Consider the following 20,624-nt stretch of genomic DNA (forward strand, 5'->3'; position numbering starts at 1 on the left):
TACTTATTTAAATAGTCCTAGTAAGGTGTAAGTAAGGTGCTATCACCTTACTTAATGTGCATGGTATAGGTCACAAAAGCTCTGTTCAGTGGCTTTTGCACCAAACATATTTTCCAATGGCACTAGAACATATTTCTGGAACAGGTTTTGGCTGATATGAATATAATTTTGTAAAAAAATCAAGGCAGCACTATAAGCAGATTCAATATGCGCTGGGAGAAGTGGTTATCTTTATTCCCACTGTGGCTGGCATCAGATCCCCACAGCTGTCTGCTCTGTGGTGGTGGAAGGATAGAGACAGTGAGAGCAGCTAGGTTAAGATTAGTTGCACCTAACTTTATTAATTAAGCATTCTTCTATAGAAGATGGAGAAATACATATCTATGGAGAGTTATTCAACCAGCTATTTTAGAAGAGGACAAACTGGCCTTTATAGGTGCTCTCTGTCTTTAGTGAACACAGAGAAGCTTAAGCAACTAATTTAGACTATATTTCTAGTTTCAGCTAACAGCTCAAGCTACCTTAGTGCTGCTCAGAAGACATCTGAGTGACAGATGATGGAGGCCTATGACACTCAAAGCACTTCTATGGTTTTGCAACTTGACCACCTACACAACATAGCAGCTGGTTCCCAATACCCATAGGAGAGAGGCCTGAAGACATTTTTTTGCAAGCAATGTTTCACAAATGCACCAATAGCTGTCCTTGAGGTCTGGGAAAAGAAGAAGCTGTATAAGCAGCTGCTGGTTATGGTTTCCTAATGCTTGTTTTTGACACTGGTTGGAGTTGGTGGGTGTTGATTTACTTCGTGACTTTTTTTCTCATCCTATAATTTGTTTTATTTAGACTGCAGTGATGTGACTCATGCTTTACCCTGGAAAGGTCACTGCCTATCTTCATCACATCAGTAGTACCAAGTGATGCTACACAGAACATGACAGGAATCATCAATACTGATGCATCTTGGTGATCTTAACACAATACCAGCAGGGATTCAGCTTTCCTAGGTGTTCACAGCATGGGTGTCTGCACGTGAGTTAACTGTCAGTTTGCATTATATCAACAGAAGTCTAATCAATACGGTCAAATGACATCTAGAGAGCATTTGATCTGACCACACGTCAGAGGTAAACTCAGGATGATTTGTGCAGCTTTCAGAAGCCCGCCAAACATTTTGACCAGCACCATTGACTGCGATGAGACCCTAAGCTTGAGATCACATGAAAACACTTGGGCTGCAATTAAACCGCATCAACAGTTTTGTTATGCTTTTGAGACAGTCTAGTGAACCTGAGACATTGACACAGGCCTGGTGGCTGAGATCCAGGACCTACAGGGGACCTTTGGCTTCTGGACTGGTTGGAAGCTAACTGGGAACCTTCAGGCACCTTAATGGCACTAGATACCTGTTCAGGCAACTGAGTTGAGCCACTGCTTTGCAGGCTCAGTCCTCCCATAGACTCAAAAAAGCTGAATCATTACTTAGCTTGAGTGAAAGCCATGGCATAACAGCGTGGTTCAAATACTGTATTTGACCCCTGGCAAACCTTTAGCAAAGGCTGCAGCCTGTGAGGGCAGGATTCAACCACCTGAACATAGGTGCCTAGAGACAGCGTAGGCTCTGTGGGGCTTTGGGAAGTGCTGGTCTCCCAGAAATCCTGTTGCATCCCTGCATGGGTGGCTTGGATACCTGATAGCACCTCAAATGCACTAAACATTTATTTAGGGGAATGGATCTCTGCCTGGGCAAATGTGCTCAGTTAATAACGATACGAGCTACAAATACACACAAAACCAGTAACCAGACACTAGGGAGTGGTACGGTACTCTACCGTAGTACAGTAATTAGCAAATAGGAACTGTAAATTTATTAAAAAGGAGTAAGCAAATGACAGGTGATTGTGTGGACTAAACTGAAAAGAGCCAGATCCCAAATTACTGGAAGTAATATGTGCCTGCAGGCAGGTGAGAGCCGCCGGCACTAGATGTACCCTCCTCCTGACGGTGTGGCTGGGATGGAGCAACTGCCATGCTCATGCAGGCAAAGGAAAGAGTCACTCACATAAGCACAGGGAAGGTTTTCCACAAAGAAATCACTTCATTTTGCTCTCTCAGTCTTCCCGCTCAAGAGAAATCCACAAAACAAAAAAATGTGCCAGGCAACTAAAAATCAGAGCTTCACAGGATACCAAAAGCTTGGTCTAAAAAATGCCATTATAAACTTAATCCTCCCTTTAACTTCTTAGTCTTCTATGGTTTTTAAATTACCCTTTAATTCTGTCTTTCCCCCAGAACATGGAAAGAAAGACCCCTTGTCTCCCATTTAACATTTTCGCTGCCCCATGAGTTCCCTCTACTATTTTCTTCTAGAGAGGGATTAGCATTCTTCTTTACATTCGAGGAGTTGTTCTGGCATTACCGTGAGATCTTCTGATTTACTTCGTATCTGAAGGGAACATGTGAACTCCAATTTTTTAAATTTTTTTTTTAATGCATAATTGGTGTAGTAAGAAATATTATCTTTCCCTGTAAATCTCGTGTTATGTTTGTAGAACATCTCTGCTAAAACAACATAATCAACTTGGAATTATGTACTTAAAGAAATTTTGGTTTCGTTGTCATTGGTAGCTCGGTAGCACCAGCTTACACAAGAAAATATGATTAAATAGCACTGCTACTAATGCTTCAAATTAAAGAACCGATACCTAAATCACCTTGTGAGAACAGAATTCACATAAATCAATTTCTTCATTACGGTCTTTGATTTAATGTAATTTAATTTTATTTTTATGATCTCCCCCCCTGCCCCAGTTTTATAAAGAATATAATATATTCAATTTAATTTACAGTTATACAATTTCTTATCTTCGAATAGTATTTAGACTAATTTTTACTCCTGAATTTAATAAATGTAAGAATTACTAAGTCTGTTCTTTATTTACGAGGGATACAATTTAATAGGCTTCTAATACAGGGAGCTAAGTAGTTTAAAAAATTGAACAGACACATTTTTATAAGGTTATACATTCTTTTCTCAAAATGCTATTACTTCTATTACAGTAACCCGAAACCTTCTTCTTAAACAGGTCTAATAATAAAGAAAGTGTATGAGAGAATATATTTAGTAATGGTCATATGGCTTCTAACCAGCTGAGCTACAAAGACTAAAGAGAGAGTGGGTAACACTTTAAACACCATTTTAGTGGAGGATATTTGAAAAAATTGCAGTTAAGCTGGAAGTCAAGCAATCTTTTTCATGAATTTTTGCATCAGAAATATTTTTGGCCAGGAATTTTCATTTTTTTAAGTAAACTTCTTCATCCTGTAACCCAGTGAAATTAGGAGGGTTTTACTAATTACTGGAGGAGTAAGTGCTTGAAAGAGCCTTGAGTAAAGAGTGGTTACCTGTGGTAGCAAAGGAGAGGTTTCAGTGATCTCAGAGGTCCTTTCTAATCTACATTTCCAGGCTTAAACCCAGTTCCTAAACATAAAAACATGAGAAATAACCTTGCCTACGCTTGCAAAGGCATACACCTTGGGGAGAAGGCTAAGAATGGAAGCTGGGGAAAGAGAAACAGTGATTTGCAGACTGATGCTAATGAGCCCCAACTGGCCTAATTACCCATAGGGTTTTCACCAGGGCTTATGTGGGATGATAGAGTCAGCTGGATGCTCCTTCTCTGGCTTTGGGAAAAAGATCTGACATTTCCTGCCAGAATGTATATTTTAGTGTTTGGAAGCTAGACTTGACTCTTGATTATTACTGCAAGTAAGACACCAAGGACACAATGATACAACATAATATATTTTTAAACTTTAATTTAGCAAGTGAAATTGTCATAAATTATATAAATGTATTTTTTTTACAATAAATAATTCTTAAAACCATACTCCCACAGAATCTGGGCAGAAATACATTCTGACCTGATAGTCATGACATGCTGAAAAATTCAGTACATAAAAACATAGAGTGTGCATATGGGAAAATACTGCAATTAACAATTAAACCAGCTGATGCTCTTCATTTGTCCAACAATCCGTTTGGCACGAGGATCAAACTGAAACTGAGTTGTTCCATGGAAGAAGTAAACATAGCCTAGAAATAAAATTTAATCCAATTATACTTCATAGGTGATTCCTTTCCAGTATTTAGGGAAAAAACCCAACACAGGCAACCCATATATACTTGCTATTTTTAATTACTTTCTCATTAAGGTTAATAACAGATTTTTTGAAAACAAATAATTCTATTTACAGAAGCCTAAATATTCAAGTAAACCCAGATAAAAGGTATGTTTTACTTACCGTTTTTCTGGAAAACAGCATCAACTCTGCCAATTTTTCCAAAGTCAGAGACTATTTTCCTGGGATAACCATGATCCATGGTTTTTTTGTTTTCATCGTATCTTAACACAAGAAATATCATTACAGTTTGTGAGGAAGCAGACAATATTTTGAAAGTCCAAAGCAAATTCATACACATATACAATTCCACTGTTACCAACAAGTCTTATAAAGATTAGCTAAAGTAGATTTTTGCTTCTTCCTATTATGTATAAAGATTCTCACATTATGAGTGTCTTGAGATCTCAAAATTCTGCCTTTGGTAAAGTTTGCAACAAGACTTTCAAAGACCTTGGCAATGCAGGCCAGGATTTATTCATGCATTTCTGGACTGTTCAGAGCCTTGGCCATCACTTGCACCTAAAATGAGTTTCTATTTCAAGGCATGGGATATCCAGTTCAGTATAAAAGTAAAATATAAAACTTGGGAGTAGAAGATGGTAGCACAGTCCTGAAGCATACTTGTGTAAGTGTCAGCTACGTGCTTCTTAAACAAAACTACTCTCTGAAATTTGTCATGAGCTACTCTTGAATTATAAATATGACCAACTGTACAACTGGAGAATATTTATAGTTTGTTCATAGAGAAATTAAATTAGAACACTTTTTATTAGCAGTTCATTTTTGTTTGAAATGTAAATGAAAAGTGGATGCTATCACAGCATCGCACAGGAAGGCAGCACTCTTGTGGAGAAAAAGTGAATAATTTACTAGAAAATCACTCTTATTGGGCAGATGTTTCATTCAGTTGCAATCAATTACATTGCTCCTACAGGAATCTAATATATGGCAAAAAAATCCTCTAGAAATGTTGACATTTCTTAGAAAATGCTTAAAATTTTTAAACTTTGAGAGATTTGAGTAATTTCTGGAATATACCTGGTTTAAACATTATTGCACTTGACTTTCATAGTATTACATGAGTCCTCAGGGACAAGTGAAAATAAACCTTCTATTAAATGAACATTGAATCTTACCTCCAGTATCTGTCAGCTACAAAGAAGTATGTTTTTCCCGTGGTTTCATCACTGTAAGCTGCATTAACTCTTTTAACAGTCTTCGGGAACCCCAAATGATAGATTGGTTTAGGATAGCCAGGTGCAATGTCGTATCCCCTGAGAAGCCAGTATTTACCCTCTGAAAAATATAATTGCATTTCATTTGTTTTTGCTATTTGTAAACAGCATTTAATTGTGTTTTAGGTGGGTAGGAAACAATATGTCTTAGATATCAGCATTATTCATTTCAGTTTCTTACTTTAGAAAATGGTTCTAATTCTTGCACTGGGGCTACATCATGAAGAGAGTGGAGATGTATTTTGGTTTTATGAGTCAAACATTAGAATCATAAGGTGTATGGATAGCACTTTTCCAAGGTTTTATTTTCAAATGAATATGAAGTGTTTGTCTGGGTAACTACTTAGGGAGGGCTGGAGACTGATGAGTTAATCCACTGACACTGGGTTGGGATATTGAGTTTATTAAATGCCTGTAATATGCTATTTGATTATACAGCCATATACTACTTTGAAAATTAGACAATGTGCATTAAATTAAACCATTAAGAAGGGCATATGTCTAATGAAAATGCTTTCGTAATTTAAAAAGTAATGAACACATTCATGTATGATAATATATCATGTACTGTAACAGATGCATAATGAAGATATTTGAGACACTTAAAGCATATTTCAGACCTTTAAAGAAAAAAACTAATTGTTTTTTCAATTAGCAACTTTCCTTTCACAGTATGCCTTTCCACAGACATTTCCCCCCCCCAAAAAAAAAATCACAAAATACTAATAAGCATATCAGTAACAGTAGTGTACAAATATCTGTATTTACCAACTCAATTTAGCAAAAGTGCCTCTGCATAAAGTGAAATGTTTTTACCTGAAGAGAACTAGACCTGGAGAAGGAAAGCTATTTCCATGTCTTGTTTTTTAGAGATTAACAATAACAAAGGGCAAGTTTCAGTATTAGGACCTCTGGAGATCCCTTAAACAATATAACTCTATGATCCTCTGGTTTAATTATCTGCAGATTTGTAATATTCTCTCTTTCACTGATCTTCCTTAAAAACCACTTTGACTTCCGTAATTGCATAGTTTGCAAAGGAGCAGGGAGTAACTGGTCAGAAAAAGGTGGAGAATTTCAAATTCCATTACCTTTGAAAAGTAAAACTTCATCTCTCTCCGCGTTTTCATAAGCAGCTTGAATTCCTGCTGGTAAATTTGGCCAGAACAGTGAGATAAAATTGAGCTCCGCCTCTGCCCTCAAAGGATGTTTGCGCAGCATATATCTGTTTTAAACAAAAATTATGTAATGAAGTAGTTCCATTGTGATCGTAAGTGCAAAGTAATAATTATAGCTCCTGGAGTATAACAGGGAGGAGATGGGTACCTGGATGTGAACATATCCCTCCACTGAATGTGAAGAAAATCTTGAGTGACTGCACTCTTAACTTTAGCACCACAGTTACATGCTAAAAATCAGGCAAGATAAATATAAGCCCTTCTATTTCTCTGTAGGACAAGCAGGCTAAGATCTGGCTTCGGTAACCACCCAACAGGCATCTTTCTACATAACAGTGCTCTCAGTTCTGCCCCTGCTCTGGTATCGAGGAGCAGCAGAAGGGTTAGTGTGGGACCCACGGGCACATCGCTGGCGGATGTAGGAATGCTCTTGCTTTGCAACAGCAGCAGAATAGCTGGAAAACAATCTAAAAGCCCTCGTTTCCTTCACTGCTCTTGTCAACCAGGGCTCTTAGGATTAATGATTGGAGAGCTCTCACTTGTGTAAATAACATGATAGTTTTCTAGTGCTTCTCTTTCTACTACATTCCAAAAAGGACACTTTTCCCTCATGGATTACAGATTTTTTAAAACTACTGAATATTTTAAGGAGATAGTATATGTGCTTATTTTTGTTACCTGCCCTTGAAGAATATTATTTCTCCACGTAGGGTAGTAATAGCATCAAATGTCAAATTTGGGTCGCAAGCTTGTGGAGTTCTGGGGCCTGTTGGCTGCACAGCAGCATTAGACTGTCCTATGGGAAGAATATTTTATCTTTTAGTATGGAGAAATATAAAGACAGTGTTTAGAAGATCTCTGAGGACACCAAGAAGCCTCTTTACAGAGAATGAGAAGGCATATGGTTTTAAACTAAGGTTCTGTCACTAAAAGAAGGCTTTTAATGTTGATAAAGCCATTTGTGTTCATCTTTTCCAAAATAAGTTTTTTTGCAGAACCAGACTTTAGCTGAAGTTAGGTTCTAGGAATTTTCCCTTTTGTTATCCATTGTTCAGCAACAGTTAAACGTCTCATTTTGGTGGAATAGGCATATTTTAAATGTATTCTTATTATTGTTTACCAGCCTCCCAAGTGGAAATGTTAAATATTTTTTTTTCTTACCATAGATGGCTTGAATGCCATCGATGTCATCCTGAGGAAGAAGGAATTCACTGGGGTCCGTGTAGGAGTAAGTTGGATACATCAGTGCTCCAGGATCATTTGAATGCGACAGACCCAGCGAATGGCCAAGCTCATGGGCAATAACAATGAACAAATTGTATCCTGTAGGATAAAAATCACATGAACCAAGGTAAAATCTGTTTCAGTATTCAGCGCAATTGACTAAATGGAAAGTACTTATCCATCCTCCCAAAATACACTACAGGTACAAGACAGGCTGTAGGTAATGCTATCAACATCATGACTCAAAAATATTGTTACAGAAGAGCTATATGAGTACTTAAAGAATGTCTGGCTGTAGCTGTGGTCTCATTGTCCTTTCTCTAGTGCCCTTGTGTCTTAAACACAAACCCTGTTTCCCCTGCTATCACATGAACTGCTCAGATCAAGGACATGCCAGTGACACGTGGTGGTTCAGGCATCCAACAGAAAAAAAACCCACAACCTTCAAAAGAAGCACTGAGATGACAGTTTTGGTGATACTTGAATATGCCAGTTAGCACCAAACTTTGAAGTGCTAAGTTAAGGAAGATAAAGGATTTGACTTGAGAAGTTTACCACCAGATGTTCCTGTATCCAAGTTTTAGGTTTCATCTGAACAAGAAAAGTATTTTTAAGTGCTCACTTTGTTGCCATTATAGACCACTATGACCTAAAAGTCTCTTTTCTAAGAACTGATTCCTACAAATGACCAAAAGGAAAAAAAAATAAAAAAGAAAAAAAAAAAAAAGAGGAAAACAATTTAAAAGGACACATTCTGCCACTTTTGCTCACTTTTTGCCTGTGATCAGGCTCATGAACTAAGATTGTTTGAGGTGAGACTATATAAATGGATCTAGTTACAAAGTCCTTACCTCTTCCATCTTTTGTCCAGGCTTCCTCCTCATCAAGATGCACATCTCCTCCAATGCCTTCACCAGGCTGGAAGGCATGAGCCAGCTGCCCATTGGGGCCATCAAAAGGAGAGTTGTCATGGTGGTCTAAAATGAAAAGGGAAAAAATCAGTTAGTATCCTAAATTATTTCTATGATCGCACATGGCTATTTAATACATAAATATATCAGTTACCTCTGTAGGCAAAAGAGATCATTATATCTGCTTCTTTGTCCTCAACCTTTTGGAACGTCAGTGGCGTCACATTGCTCCAGACACTGAGAGCTTTTTGGATTGCTGCATCTACATCAGCTTGTCTCATCTTTGGGGTGTAATTCAAAATCCTTAAAAGGAAACCAAATGTATTATATATTGTTAAGAATACAGAATTTTAGCTGAAAAATAGTAACTTGTGCAAAAGTCAGAAAACTTAGACATATCTTGCATGAATGAAAATTAATAATGTCTTCATTTTAGATACTGTCTTCTAGTGTGCCTGCCTTCATACAGAAATCAATTAATCACTCTGGATGTCTGTATATGGTGTAATGTACCTACTCCAGACCCCCCAAAGTTGGGATGCTAGATTTATATCTTTTTGTACCAGATTAGGAAAGGTTACCTGTATGTCAGATTATTTCTTTTCCATTTGGGATTCCCTGCTGTGAACACATATTGCCCTACATCAGGTATACCACATCTGGGTTTTTTCATCATCTCCAAAGTTTCAAGATCAGGTTTCCCAGTCACTTGCAGTCCAAAGAATTCCTGCATTTCCTTGAGCTTTTCAGAAAGGGCATTTTCATCCTTCCTTCTTAAATGAGGCTCATGACTCCTTTGAAGATTGTAGAAATTCTGTAGATAATTCTGAACCAAAAAAAAAAAAAAAAAAAAAAAAAAGAGCATCATGACATACCAGCACTGTCTGCAGTCACACTTAAATTTTCTATGTAATCTTGAACTATTCCCATATCAACACCCCCTATGTTTACCAGGAGCATGAACAACCTATTTTCTCCAGGAACCGGTGTGAAGAGTGAGATATAATTTACAGTTTTCATAAAGTTTTCTGAATTTCTTGTTTCACTGATGGAATATATGAAGAAGTGCCTTTAAAATCTAATATTTACTATTAATAAGTAATTCCTCATTATTTATGGTGTCCAATTACTGTAATAGCAAACCTGGTCTCATTCAAGGGAATAAAGATTGGCAGTGAGACCCCACACAACCACGAATGCCAACAAAGCAGGTGGCTACTGCTACAGAGTCAGCACGTGAATCATGCCATTCGTTTTTAGCTATGAAATATGATATTAGGAACTCAGGTCTTCCTACGAAATTTCATCAATTTTGTCTCAAGTAAATAGTGTTGCGTCTATGTAAGTGTTGTATTTCTCATAGATGTCCCATTTTTTCAAAGTATTCTGTAAAAGTTCTATTCAGCAAAAAATTAAAATACATGCCTGCTTCAAGAAAATTTCCTGCCTTATGTCACTGAGAGTGATCATATCACAAGTTTCAAAGCACGTTCTGAAATGTAAATTGTGGCTGAGTTATTATTTCTGCACAGCCCCAGAGCCTTGCTGCCAGAACTTATGCTTCGGAAGTTTTGTTATTACTTTACTGACAACATCAGAAGTGAAGCTATGCAATATTCAAATGACTTTTGGGTAAATAAGTTCCACATAATTTTCACACATTTTCTAGATTGATAGGAAAAGATTTCTCCTGAAACCCCTGCAAAATGTTACACCTTTAATTTCAAGCCATATTCTGTGAAAAGAATTGCAATTATAGTTCTCTCTCAGACTACCTTATGTTTCACTTAGAAATGCACTGAAAAATATTTACCTCTACAAGCTTTAGGGCTTTTCTTTCATCTTCTGCTTCTGGAGCCACAGGAAAAGCAAAGGAGATGGCCACGTGTAGCAACAGGAACGAAAGCGTCTTCATCCTCGTCTAAGGCTGTCTGTCTCAGTTTCACTGTTGAGCTATTGAACATGCTTCTCAGGTCTGTTTATATAGCATAAATCAGTGACAGTCTGACTCATGCTGTATAATATCCTCTGATTAGTAAAAATGATGTGTAACAGTTTCATCATCAGGTAGTGACGCAATGTATTTAAGTAATGTAACTGTCCTTATTTTGCCTGAGCCTTCTGTTTTGGACGATGTTATAGTGTGTTTAATAAATAAGGAAATGCTTTTCTGGTAACATGGAGCTACATTTCATAGGATTTTTTTAATCATGAATTTAGAATATTTATGGCACAAAGTCTTGACAAACTGGAGAAAAAATAGGAAATAACATATAAGAGTAACAATATAACATTGTATTATAATTAATAATGTTATGCTATATGCATGATACTTATGTTTTAATATTTAAAACATACATCATATTATGTCATAATATGTGATAATAATATCTTTAAAAGACTACAAAGAACTGTTCTTATCTAGGAATAGATGGTAGTATACTCCAGGAGGACTGTCATCAGCTAACTAAAAGTTCTACCTAAAACAATCTCATGATGTCAGCAAAACTGAGTGCAGAAATGATTGAACAATTTTTGACTAATATTAAAAAAAATCAGTTGTGTTAGTAGAATGCATAAACTAGGTTCCCATACGTATGGTAAGTAAAATAATGTTTATACTCTTGCCACCATGGGTGAGGTCTCAGCTGCAGCAGCATGTTTGGATTCAGACAGATAGATCATCTCTGGTCGGAAGGATTCCATAAAGCTCAACAAGAATTTCTGTGAGTCTGGAAAAGGAAGATTAAAGTAACCATTTTGTGACTGTGTTCACTGTTTCATGGAAGGAAGAGCGAGGGGAGCCATGACAAATGATGTTAAATATACGAAAGGTTTTTCCTAAAAGGGAAGCAGTGACCATTCTCCAAGATTCTAGAATGGTCTTAAACAACAGTGGTTAAGTTTAGACATGAGGTTTGGAGTTCAGATGCCTGAGCATTAGTACTATTTGAGATGCTCTAGGGAATCCCACTTGACCTCCACATCCCTGGAAGGATGTAGGTCTCCATAGCTCCTGTGTCATGGCAGCCCACCCCAGGTGGGCATCTCCAGTACAGGCAGATGAGTAATGAGATGGAATTTGTGTTTTGTTGTGTAGATAACCATAAGTTATTTAGGTGTCTAAGCTTCCATTTTGAATAATGGATTCTAGAGAGTTAATTCGAGATTAATTGCTCTTTATGCTTCATTGAATGTATTGGTTACATCTCTACCAATGATAAAAGGTGTTTAAATACCCAGGACACATGTGGGAACCTACAGTATAGCCCCCTACACTGAGGAAAGCATTTCTAACTGCAAGGATGGCTAAGCATCAGAGCAGATGACCTGAAGTAGCTGCATGCTTGCCAACTCTAGAAGCTGTCAAGTACAGGTGGGACATCTTTCAGAATGGATTTGGTATTGCTGTCCTTGTTGGAGGTAAAAAGCCTCCATGGGAACCTTTAAAGGGAAACAGTAAATGTTAGTACGAGAGGGAGAAATACAAATACATACCAGTATCATATTTTTCTGATACATGAGCAAGTTTTGCTCTGAAGGAGCTCAATACAGGATGAAAATTTTAACTGTGCTGGGAAGTACTTAATTTCCCAAACATCAAGTAAAGATAATTTATTTGGTATATGATTCTACACTCACTGTAGTGTAGCACCCCCTAATTATACCTAGGTTCAGCAGCACAGACATCATTCCTAGGAAAAGTAAATTACTTTATACCACCCAATGCAAGTCACATTGCTTGTCTGGAGGAATAAAGCTAATAACAGGACATTCCAAAAGCAGAAGCAGCAGCCCAGTGCTGATATTTGAAATGACTAGGACAATAATTCCTCAAAAGGTACAGGTTTTGTAGATGTAAAGAAATTCAGCCTCATGGTTCATAGTCCAAGAAAACTTCACTGTTGATTATTCTTAATCTATCTTGATTTTCAGAGAAGAACAAAAACAGTTGTGCATGTTGGTTGCTTCTCCAAAGTCTGCTATGGCTCACACGATCCTGGAATTTGTGACATGCTGCTTAACTTCTTTAACTGTGTTTCTAAACCAGTGTTATTTCCCTGTAAATATTTCTCCTTCATGTGTTTCTATAGGCTGGTCTATATAGTTCTTGATCAATACCTCCATATCTTTCTTCTTTTTTCTTTTTTTTTTCTTTTTTTTCCTTTTTTTTCTTTTTCTTCTTTTTTTTTTTTTTTTTCCTATGACCAGATTTTAATGTTACCAAGGGGATATTGAGTCAGGCAGAGGGTGAGAGGGAACATCTGGTTGTTTTCCAGGAAACTTAAAATAAATAATTACTTTCCAAAGCAGCCAGTGGCAGAACTAGAAAGTCTTGGACTTCAGCACTAGCTGTGAGAACTGTTTATTCATTTGAAAAGTCAAGTGAAAAACCTTAAAGAGCATCAGGAAGAGGAAGCAGAAGCAGTGGCTTCCCTCCGTCTTGGGAATTTCCACAGTGTTAGGCTACAAAGTCATGTCCCGTTTCACTGTCTGCATTGGCTTCCTACTGCGTGTCCTTCAGCACATCTCCCTCAAATGAGGGAGGAGAGGTTTTGGTCATCTGCTCTTCCCATGGTGTGGCAGCTAGCACATTGCCACCATCTCCTTTGCAAGCACATGCCTTCAGACAAAAAACTCAAAACTCAACAGAAGGAGACATGAATATGTCAAAATGAAACTGAGACCCCTTGAAATACAGGAAAATTTTCATTGAGTACCAGCCAGTGTCTACACAGTCTCTCACTGCTTGCAGGAGCATTGTGTTGCATCTGATAGGCACAGTCTGTCCTGGCCTCTCACTAAAACCAATTTCTACCCATTTTCCCAGTTCAGGGGCTCTGTCCTGTGTGCAGGGGTGTGTGTGGGGTCTCAGTGACAGCCCCTGGGGTAGGATAAGGGGCTGGAGACCCCTGTGGCTGTGGTGCTGCAGCTGGAGAGACTGGGGTGCATGCATGTCAATTGGGCACATAGGTATGTGTGTGAGGGCTAATGAAGATCCAGCTGGGTGAGCTGTGTGTCAAAGTGGCCATAAGCCAGGGCTGGGTACTGGAGAGACCAGGGTTCAGTGGGATGGCTACCTGAGGGAGGGATGGGGGGCTAAGTCAGCAACTGGGGAGGCTGTGGGACCTGGGGTGGGTGGTGACATCCATTGGTGTATGTGCACATGAGGCAGCAGGGGACACCAGCACATCCCAGGGTAGCTGCTGGGTGGATGAGGTGTCTGAGCCCAGCTGCTGGGGGATCCATAGCGTCTTTGTATGTGTGTGCTTGTGTGCATGCACCTCATGGGAATACATGCTCAGCCTTGTTGCTGGCTTGGCCTGGGGGCATGGAGCTGCAGGAGCTTCATGTCTATCAGGGTACAAGATCTGGGAAACTCCTGACACATTGGCCTTGCCTGAAGTTTGCCAAAAATCTCCATGTAACCTATGGAGAGAGATAAACTTTGCCCTTACTTACACCCAGTTGTTCTTCACAGGCAGCTCTTGCCTGGACCATGAGCATCAGTACCTCAGTCAGGTCACCCTGAATCACCCTCCCAGGTTGGCATTCATCTGCTAAGTCACTGCTAAACCCAAACTGGGTGCCTATGGAAGAGGGGGTTGACACTGTTGGTAAGAAAGGGCCAGCATTTTCAAGGGCTTTTCCATCGTACACCCAGGAAGTAAGGCTTATGTCTGCCTGTATTAGCAGCAATCTTGTTTTATTTGCACATTTCTTCCTCATTAAAACTGCACCCTTGTTGTTTGTACTGAGGCAAGAGACCCTGAAGTATCCCTTTGCTAGGTATTCTACTCACTGTTCCTTGTTTGTTCAGTCTGCATAGGAACGTAAGCACTGCCAGAGGTGTATCCAGCACGTTCCTCCTTTCCAGCGTTGACTGAAAAGGATTTAGGCAGAAGCATAAAAGGAGACTTATTTCCCCAGAAGAGTTGCCCAGCCTGGAACAATTTTCTGTCTCAGTACATGTAGTGACTACATTTCCACGTACTTTGTACCTCACTTACCTAGGGCTTGTATTTGACTCTTCAGGCTATTTCCCTTTTCCCCTAATTATACCTGATAATATTTTAAAATGTTCTAATGGCTTTCATCCTTCTTTCCCTAAGGAGAAACTTCCACCCACACCCTTGACTAAATAATGAAAAGATAAATTCACAGTGTGAATCATAGTGGGTTTTCCCTAAACCAAAGTCTCTTACTACAGTGGAACTTTGATTGGTAGTTCTGTAATTTTAATATTACAAAAAATAAAAGTAGTATTCACAATTCCGAGAATTGTTTGCTGTTATAATTTGTCACAATTATGTTTAAAATTGCTTTCTCAGTGGCAGGTGGCACTACAATCGTCAGTCTTGCAGGAAGCACTTTTATGTCTATTCTGTGCTCTTTGCATATCTTAATCTCTTCATGTGCATGGTGGGTCAACCTTGCTGGACACCAGACGCCCACCAAGCTGCTCTATCACTCCCCTCCTCAGCAGAACAGCAGGGGAGAAAATAAGATGAAAAAGCTCTTGTCTGTCAAGATAAAGGCAGTTTAATGAAGCAACAGCAAAAGTCACATGTGCAGAACTGAAGGAAGACAAAAGATGTTCTTCCCAGCAGCAGGCGATGTTTGGCCACTTCCTGGGAATCAGGGCTTCAGTACATGTCGTAGTTGCTCTGGAAGAGAAATGCCGTAAAAAATGAATGCCCCCCCTTCCTCCTCCTTTTTCTTAGCTTTTGTGTCTGAGCAGATGTCCTATAGTATGGAATGTCCTATTTGTCAGTTTAGGTCAGCTGTCCTGGCTCTGTCCCCTCCCAAGACATTGCCCACCCCCAGCCTACTGGTGAGAGGGGTGGGGAATGTTGGAGAGACAGCCGTGATGCCGTGTGAGCCCTGCTCAGCAATAGTCAAAAGACCGGTGTGTTATCACCACCTTTCTAGCTACCAATACAAGCACAGCACTGTGGGGGCTGCTGTGGGAGTCAGCCAGACCCAATACAATCTCTGCTCCTTATCCCATACTGTTTGCATCATGCTTAGGTCCCACATGACTTAATACATATATAAATCTAACCACTCCATTGTATTTAATTCTCATTACTGAAATTCCTTCTTACCAACATTTACAACTTAAACTACATACCTAAACCATCTTTATACCCAACATACAGATTTATACATTCTCATTAACTACTATTTTGTCTTTTAACAGATAGATATTACTTTTCCATTCCATGAGCTTTCTTTGCTCCTTCAGATGTTCACAAAAGGCTGTGACTTGGGCCCCATCTGTCAGGATGGGTACTCAGGACAGGAGAAGCAGTATGTTTGATTGTTGGGCACCAGCACTGGCTTGGTTTGGTTCATGCTTGCACTCGGCTGGTTCCTTGCGTATCTCACTCTTCGTAGGTTCAGGTAACTCCTGTAACAACGGGTTTCCCATCTATTTTGAAGCAACAAAATAAAAATCTTTCTGCAAACCCAGAATGTTACCCTGAAACAGGGTATTTTCCTGGAAGGATGTCACTTTTCATGCAAAGACTGAAGTGTCAAAGTGCCAGATCATGTCACTGTGCAGCAATATTCAACTGGTTGCCAGATATTCACACGGAGTTAGAGAATCCATTAAGAATTTTGTCTTAATAACCCAAATACATTTTAATACCAAGATGAAAAAGCCAAAGGCAACCCTCCAAGACAGATGTCTGAAGTTGAAGGCATCCCTCCAAGACAGTCTTGAAGTCTGCATAAGCTTGTGGCTTAATGTCACCCAATGTTAAACATTTCCTTTATAGAAATGCTGTTGATACTGCTCCAAGAGAATGATCACTCCCTCTGTTTACGAACCAGGGTGCTGTGCTGGGCAGGGTTAGGAGCACAATGGCATAGTTCAGCTCATGCTGAAGTCCAAAGGCCACTGTGATAGGGCTCAGGATATCAAGTGCTGAATCAGTCCTAATTATTCTATTGTAGAAAAGCAATTCAGCGTAGCAAGTCACACACTAGGGCAGTGCCTGAGTTACACATCAGTGACTTGCACAGTCTCAGACGTGGCATCATCAATGATTTCAGTAAATGGAGTGCCACTTGCCATGCCAAGCACCTGTTTCCTGAACACACAGGAAAACCAAATCACATTCTTCATCCCTGCAGGTGAGCTGTTGCTTGGGATGGGAACTTGCTCTGATGTGTCCTGGGCATGACCTCCCTGATGGCAGAGAGGCCCTGGGATGCCTTGCAAAGCCAGCCTTACCAGCTTAAAGGCCTTTGCCTCTAAACTTGGCATTTGCCATACAAGTTGTGCAGATGTAAAACTTGCGCTGAAATAGGCAGCAAGAGGAGATCAATATCTCCACACTGATCTACAAGATAAATCTGCATATGCCCTGGGGCTCTGGACAATTTGGGACATACTGGAATTGCTACAGGCTGACAGACCACCAGCTGGATGCAGGGCACCAAGGCCAAAACATCCTGTGAACCAGCTACCACTGGTGAACCTGCAAGGGCTGTTGTCTTGCTGGCAGGGAGCAGACATGAATGAGCTGATTGAAGCCCAGCCAGATGGCAGTTGAGAGGTTGCCAAGGAATCAGCTGGAAACAAAGTCTGCACCTTGGCAGCTTTTAACTATTTTCTCTGGAATACCAGTGGCAGCTGAGATGTGTCTTTGCAGTTCTGAGTTGCCTTCAGCACTTCTGAGCCCACAAATACGCTGCTTCTGTCACCAAGAAAGAGTTTCCCCCAACCCCCATTTCCTTAAACCCAAGCCAACATTTCACTAGGAACAACTACCTGCAAACAGTAGTTCAGTGGACTCATTCTAATTTCCTTCTTTTCTGCCAGTATCACTTACCTTTGTCTGTTTTACTCAGGTGTTAAAATCTCTGGTCTTTTAGTTCTGGGTGTCCAAATCACTACACAAGAGCTTTTGGGTTCACTGTCACAGCCTTATCTATTGTAATGATGCATATGGAATCCTGCCAAGAGCAGTATCAAAGGGCGTTTGTCCCTTCCAGGCAGGGTGAACGTGTGAAACCAAGAAAACCAATAAACGGTAAGGAAAAAAACACCATCCAAACCAAACTGTTTTTTTCTGGGGTAGATAGTGTTGGGTTTTCCATGTTGGACTTCCTGGATTGTTTTTGGTGGATGCACTACGAAGTCCTTGGCAAAGAAAAGGTGAATAGATACATTCAGATGTAGGCAAAATTTCCTCCAAGACAAGGTGGTGAAAACCACAACAAATGAGACCATTACAAATAAAGCATTGAAGAAAGCAAAGTAATTTTTGTGATCTGAATTCTAGAGGAGAGTCACATGATAAACTTGTTCCTTGTGAATAAACTTTTGTCTTCACACAATTTTTCATGCAAAGAGGCTAGAATTTTTCTATAGCATGGAAAAATCTGATGTGTGAAGAAGACTGAGAAAACCATAACTGAAATGCTTGGACTGAGTGTACCACAGGCAATGAATATATCAACTCAGAGTCCAGGTATCAAACTGTATCTTAGGAGAGCACAGGATACTGCATATAGGTCAATGACCTTCCATTCAAAAGTTTACTTTCACCCAGGTGATGAGGCTGACTTGTCAGTAGTACCAGAGGTTTTCAAAATAAGAATTGTGAAAGAAAAAAAGACATCAACATCTGCCACTAAAACAGAGAAATTATGTTAAAATAGATAGTACTAGAGTAGATTATGCTCTGTTTCTGCTACAGATCCAAGACTTTGTATTTAACAATTAGCATGATCATCTGTGTACATAGTTAGTGAAATAAGGAAGGAAAGAGTCCTGACTAATCAGAAACCATCAAAAACAAAGAAGTCAGGTAAGTATTTGAGAGCCAGAAATCTACAAAACAATCATGAAAGGTCTAGGACAAGCCAGCTTTGCTCTGAGAGCTATAATCCCACCTGAAAGAGAATATTTCCAAGAAAGGCTGGAAAGCTCGGAGTTGGAAGAGAGGACATGGTCTAGCAATGGCAGTGCTAAGGAGGGCACAGATACTGTAGAGGAGGATCAGCAACAGGAACAACCGAAGAAAACCGCTCATACCTAAGATAGTTAGAAACTTCCTTAAGGAACAAAAAAATCTATAAAGTGTGAGCCAACTGCTCAAACATGCGTCTTTTTGACTTTACTGTTATAGCTGAGACCATGGACTGATTAAGTCTTGCAGTTGTGAGACCACTCAAAACGCCATACCAGAAACATGAAGGAAAACCAGAACTAGAAAACAAGAACAGCTTAATAAGGAACAAATAAGCAGACTGAAATATTTCCTGCTAAATTGAATAGAAATATTTGAGTTAAAAGACATGAACCTGCTTCCCTGGCCTTGGCAATATCAGACACCAATCAGAGCTACAAATTTCCTTTTCTGGAGGTGCTGTAATTAAAGCCAATCATTTTGACTGTAGTTCTGTTTGGTCAGCAAGGTCATCTTTACCACCTCCACAGCAGGGTGTGGCGGCAGTATTTGTCTTCAAGGCTGAGAATGCCATCATATGTTTGGGCCTTGATAGAATTCAGATAAAATTTTTTTGGTGTCTAGAAACACACTGGTGTGCCCTATTTGAGTAGTTCTGCTACCAGAGGTTTTAAAATGCATCAGAAAAAAAGTGTGTTAAAATATCATATTGCATTCATACGATACAATTGTATGTATCAATACAGTTGCCCTGTCCTAACAGGGACAGAGGCAGTGAGCACAAACTGAAACACAGGAGGTTCCCTCTGAACATCAGGAAACACTTTTTTACTGTGAAGGTGACCAGGCACTGAGTGAGGCTGCCCAGTGAGGTGCTGGAGTCTCCCTCTTTGGGTATGTGCAAAAGTAGTATCTTCAAAAGCCACCTAGAGCCTTGGCAACACACTCTAGGTGGCCCTGCTTGAGCAGGGGGCTGGACTAGATGACCTCCAGAGGTCCAAACAACCTCAATCATGCTGTGATTGTGTGATTCATGGAGAAGTGGAATCAAATAGAAAAGATACCTGCTTTAAGACCTTAGATCTTGCTAGCTGTTAATCTGAAAACTTATGGGCTCCTGTGAAGCACTACTAAGTGATGACTGACTTCAGCAGCAGGGAGATTATTGCCAGCAGTACTGAGCTGGCAGCTGCTGTGTGTCTGTCTCCCGAGTCCAGAGATCCATGAGGCTGGCCACAGAGACCATGACAGACAGAACATGTGGGGCGCTTGGACAAATACGAAAAGGACTGATGGCCCCATCCTGTTCCTGTCCTCTGGCTGATGAGGGCTTCTATCCACTGGTAAAGCACTGACACGGAAACACAGTGTGGATGCCCTCAGTCCCCCCAACAGCTGCCCCCACACCTCCTGCATCGCCAGTAACATACAAGTCCCTACAGCTTGCAGCTATGTCCAGCTGCCAGTACTCAGACCTCAGCCTACACGGCAGCCAGTTCAACTTGAAGTTCACCCAAACACGTAGAAAAAGCTCAGTCGTGCATAAGATATGATTTACTGAGAAGGCAGGACCAAATATGCAGAGCATGAGCAAAGAAGTGCACTGGCCTGTAGCCTGTTTGCATGCAACCATCCCCCTTCATCTATTTATCCCTCTATTTTCCCAAACCTTCCTCTCCCCAGTCTACCTTGATCCTTCCATTTCCCTGCCGTTGGTCTTTCCTCTAATCAACCCATAATAAATTTTGCAACATTCCCACAGTCCCCTTCAAACATGACAATGAATTTTATAAAGTCCTCAACTGCTTTTCCCCTGGATACTGATCCCTGTTCCCCTGGCAGTGACCCCTCAGCCTGTGAGGTGATGGGGACTCTCTACCATTGACACATGGTGACAGGTGTCCCCTAGCCCATGGGGGGTCCCCGAGGACAGCTGGAGTGGAGTGGAGCTGATCCCTTTAG

General features: G+C 40.0%; 2 protein-coding genes across 1 annotated transcript; one reads left to right on the forward strand and one right to left on the reverse strand.

The window, feature by feature from the left end:
- The window catches only part of LOC308059341 (uncharacterized protein), a gene marked incomplete at its 5' end in the record, with an annotated part of 203,844 nt that overhangs the window by 89,206 nt on the left and 94,014 nt on the right, over positions 1 to 20,624 (forward strand).
- LOC308059333 (interstitial collagenase-like) lies at positions 35 to 20,601 on the reverse strand. Its single transcript, XM_080376499.1, has 10 exons — positions 10,547 to 20,601; positions 9,315 to 9,559; positions 8,888 to 9,036; positions 8,674 to 8,799; positions 7,760 to 7,921; positions 7,277 to 7,394; positions 6,512 to 6,645; positions 5,322 to 5,481; positions 4,306 to 4,406; positions 35 to 4,096 (listed from the first exon to the last, which is right to left on the reverse strand). The coding sequence occupies exons 1-10, from the start codon at positions 10,646 to 10,648 to the stop codon at positions 3,996 to 3,998; spliced, it is 1,398 nt and encodes a 465-aa protein (XP_080232625.1). The 5' UTR covers positions 10,649 to 20,601; the 3' UTR covers positions 35 to 3,995.

Source organism: Falco punctatus (genome assembly GCF_963210335.1).
Source record: "Falco punctatus genome assembly, chromosome: 2".
Taxonomy (NCBI): domain Eukaryota; kingdom Metazoa; phylum Chordata; class Aves; order Falconiformes; family Falconidae; genus Falco; species Falco punctatus.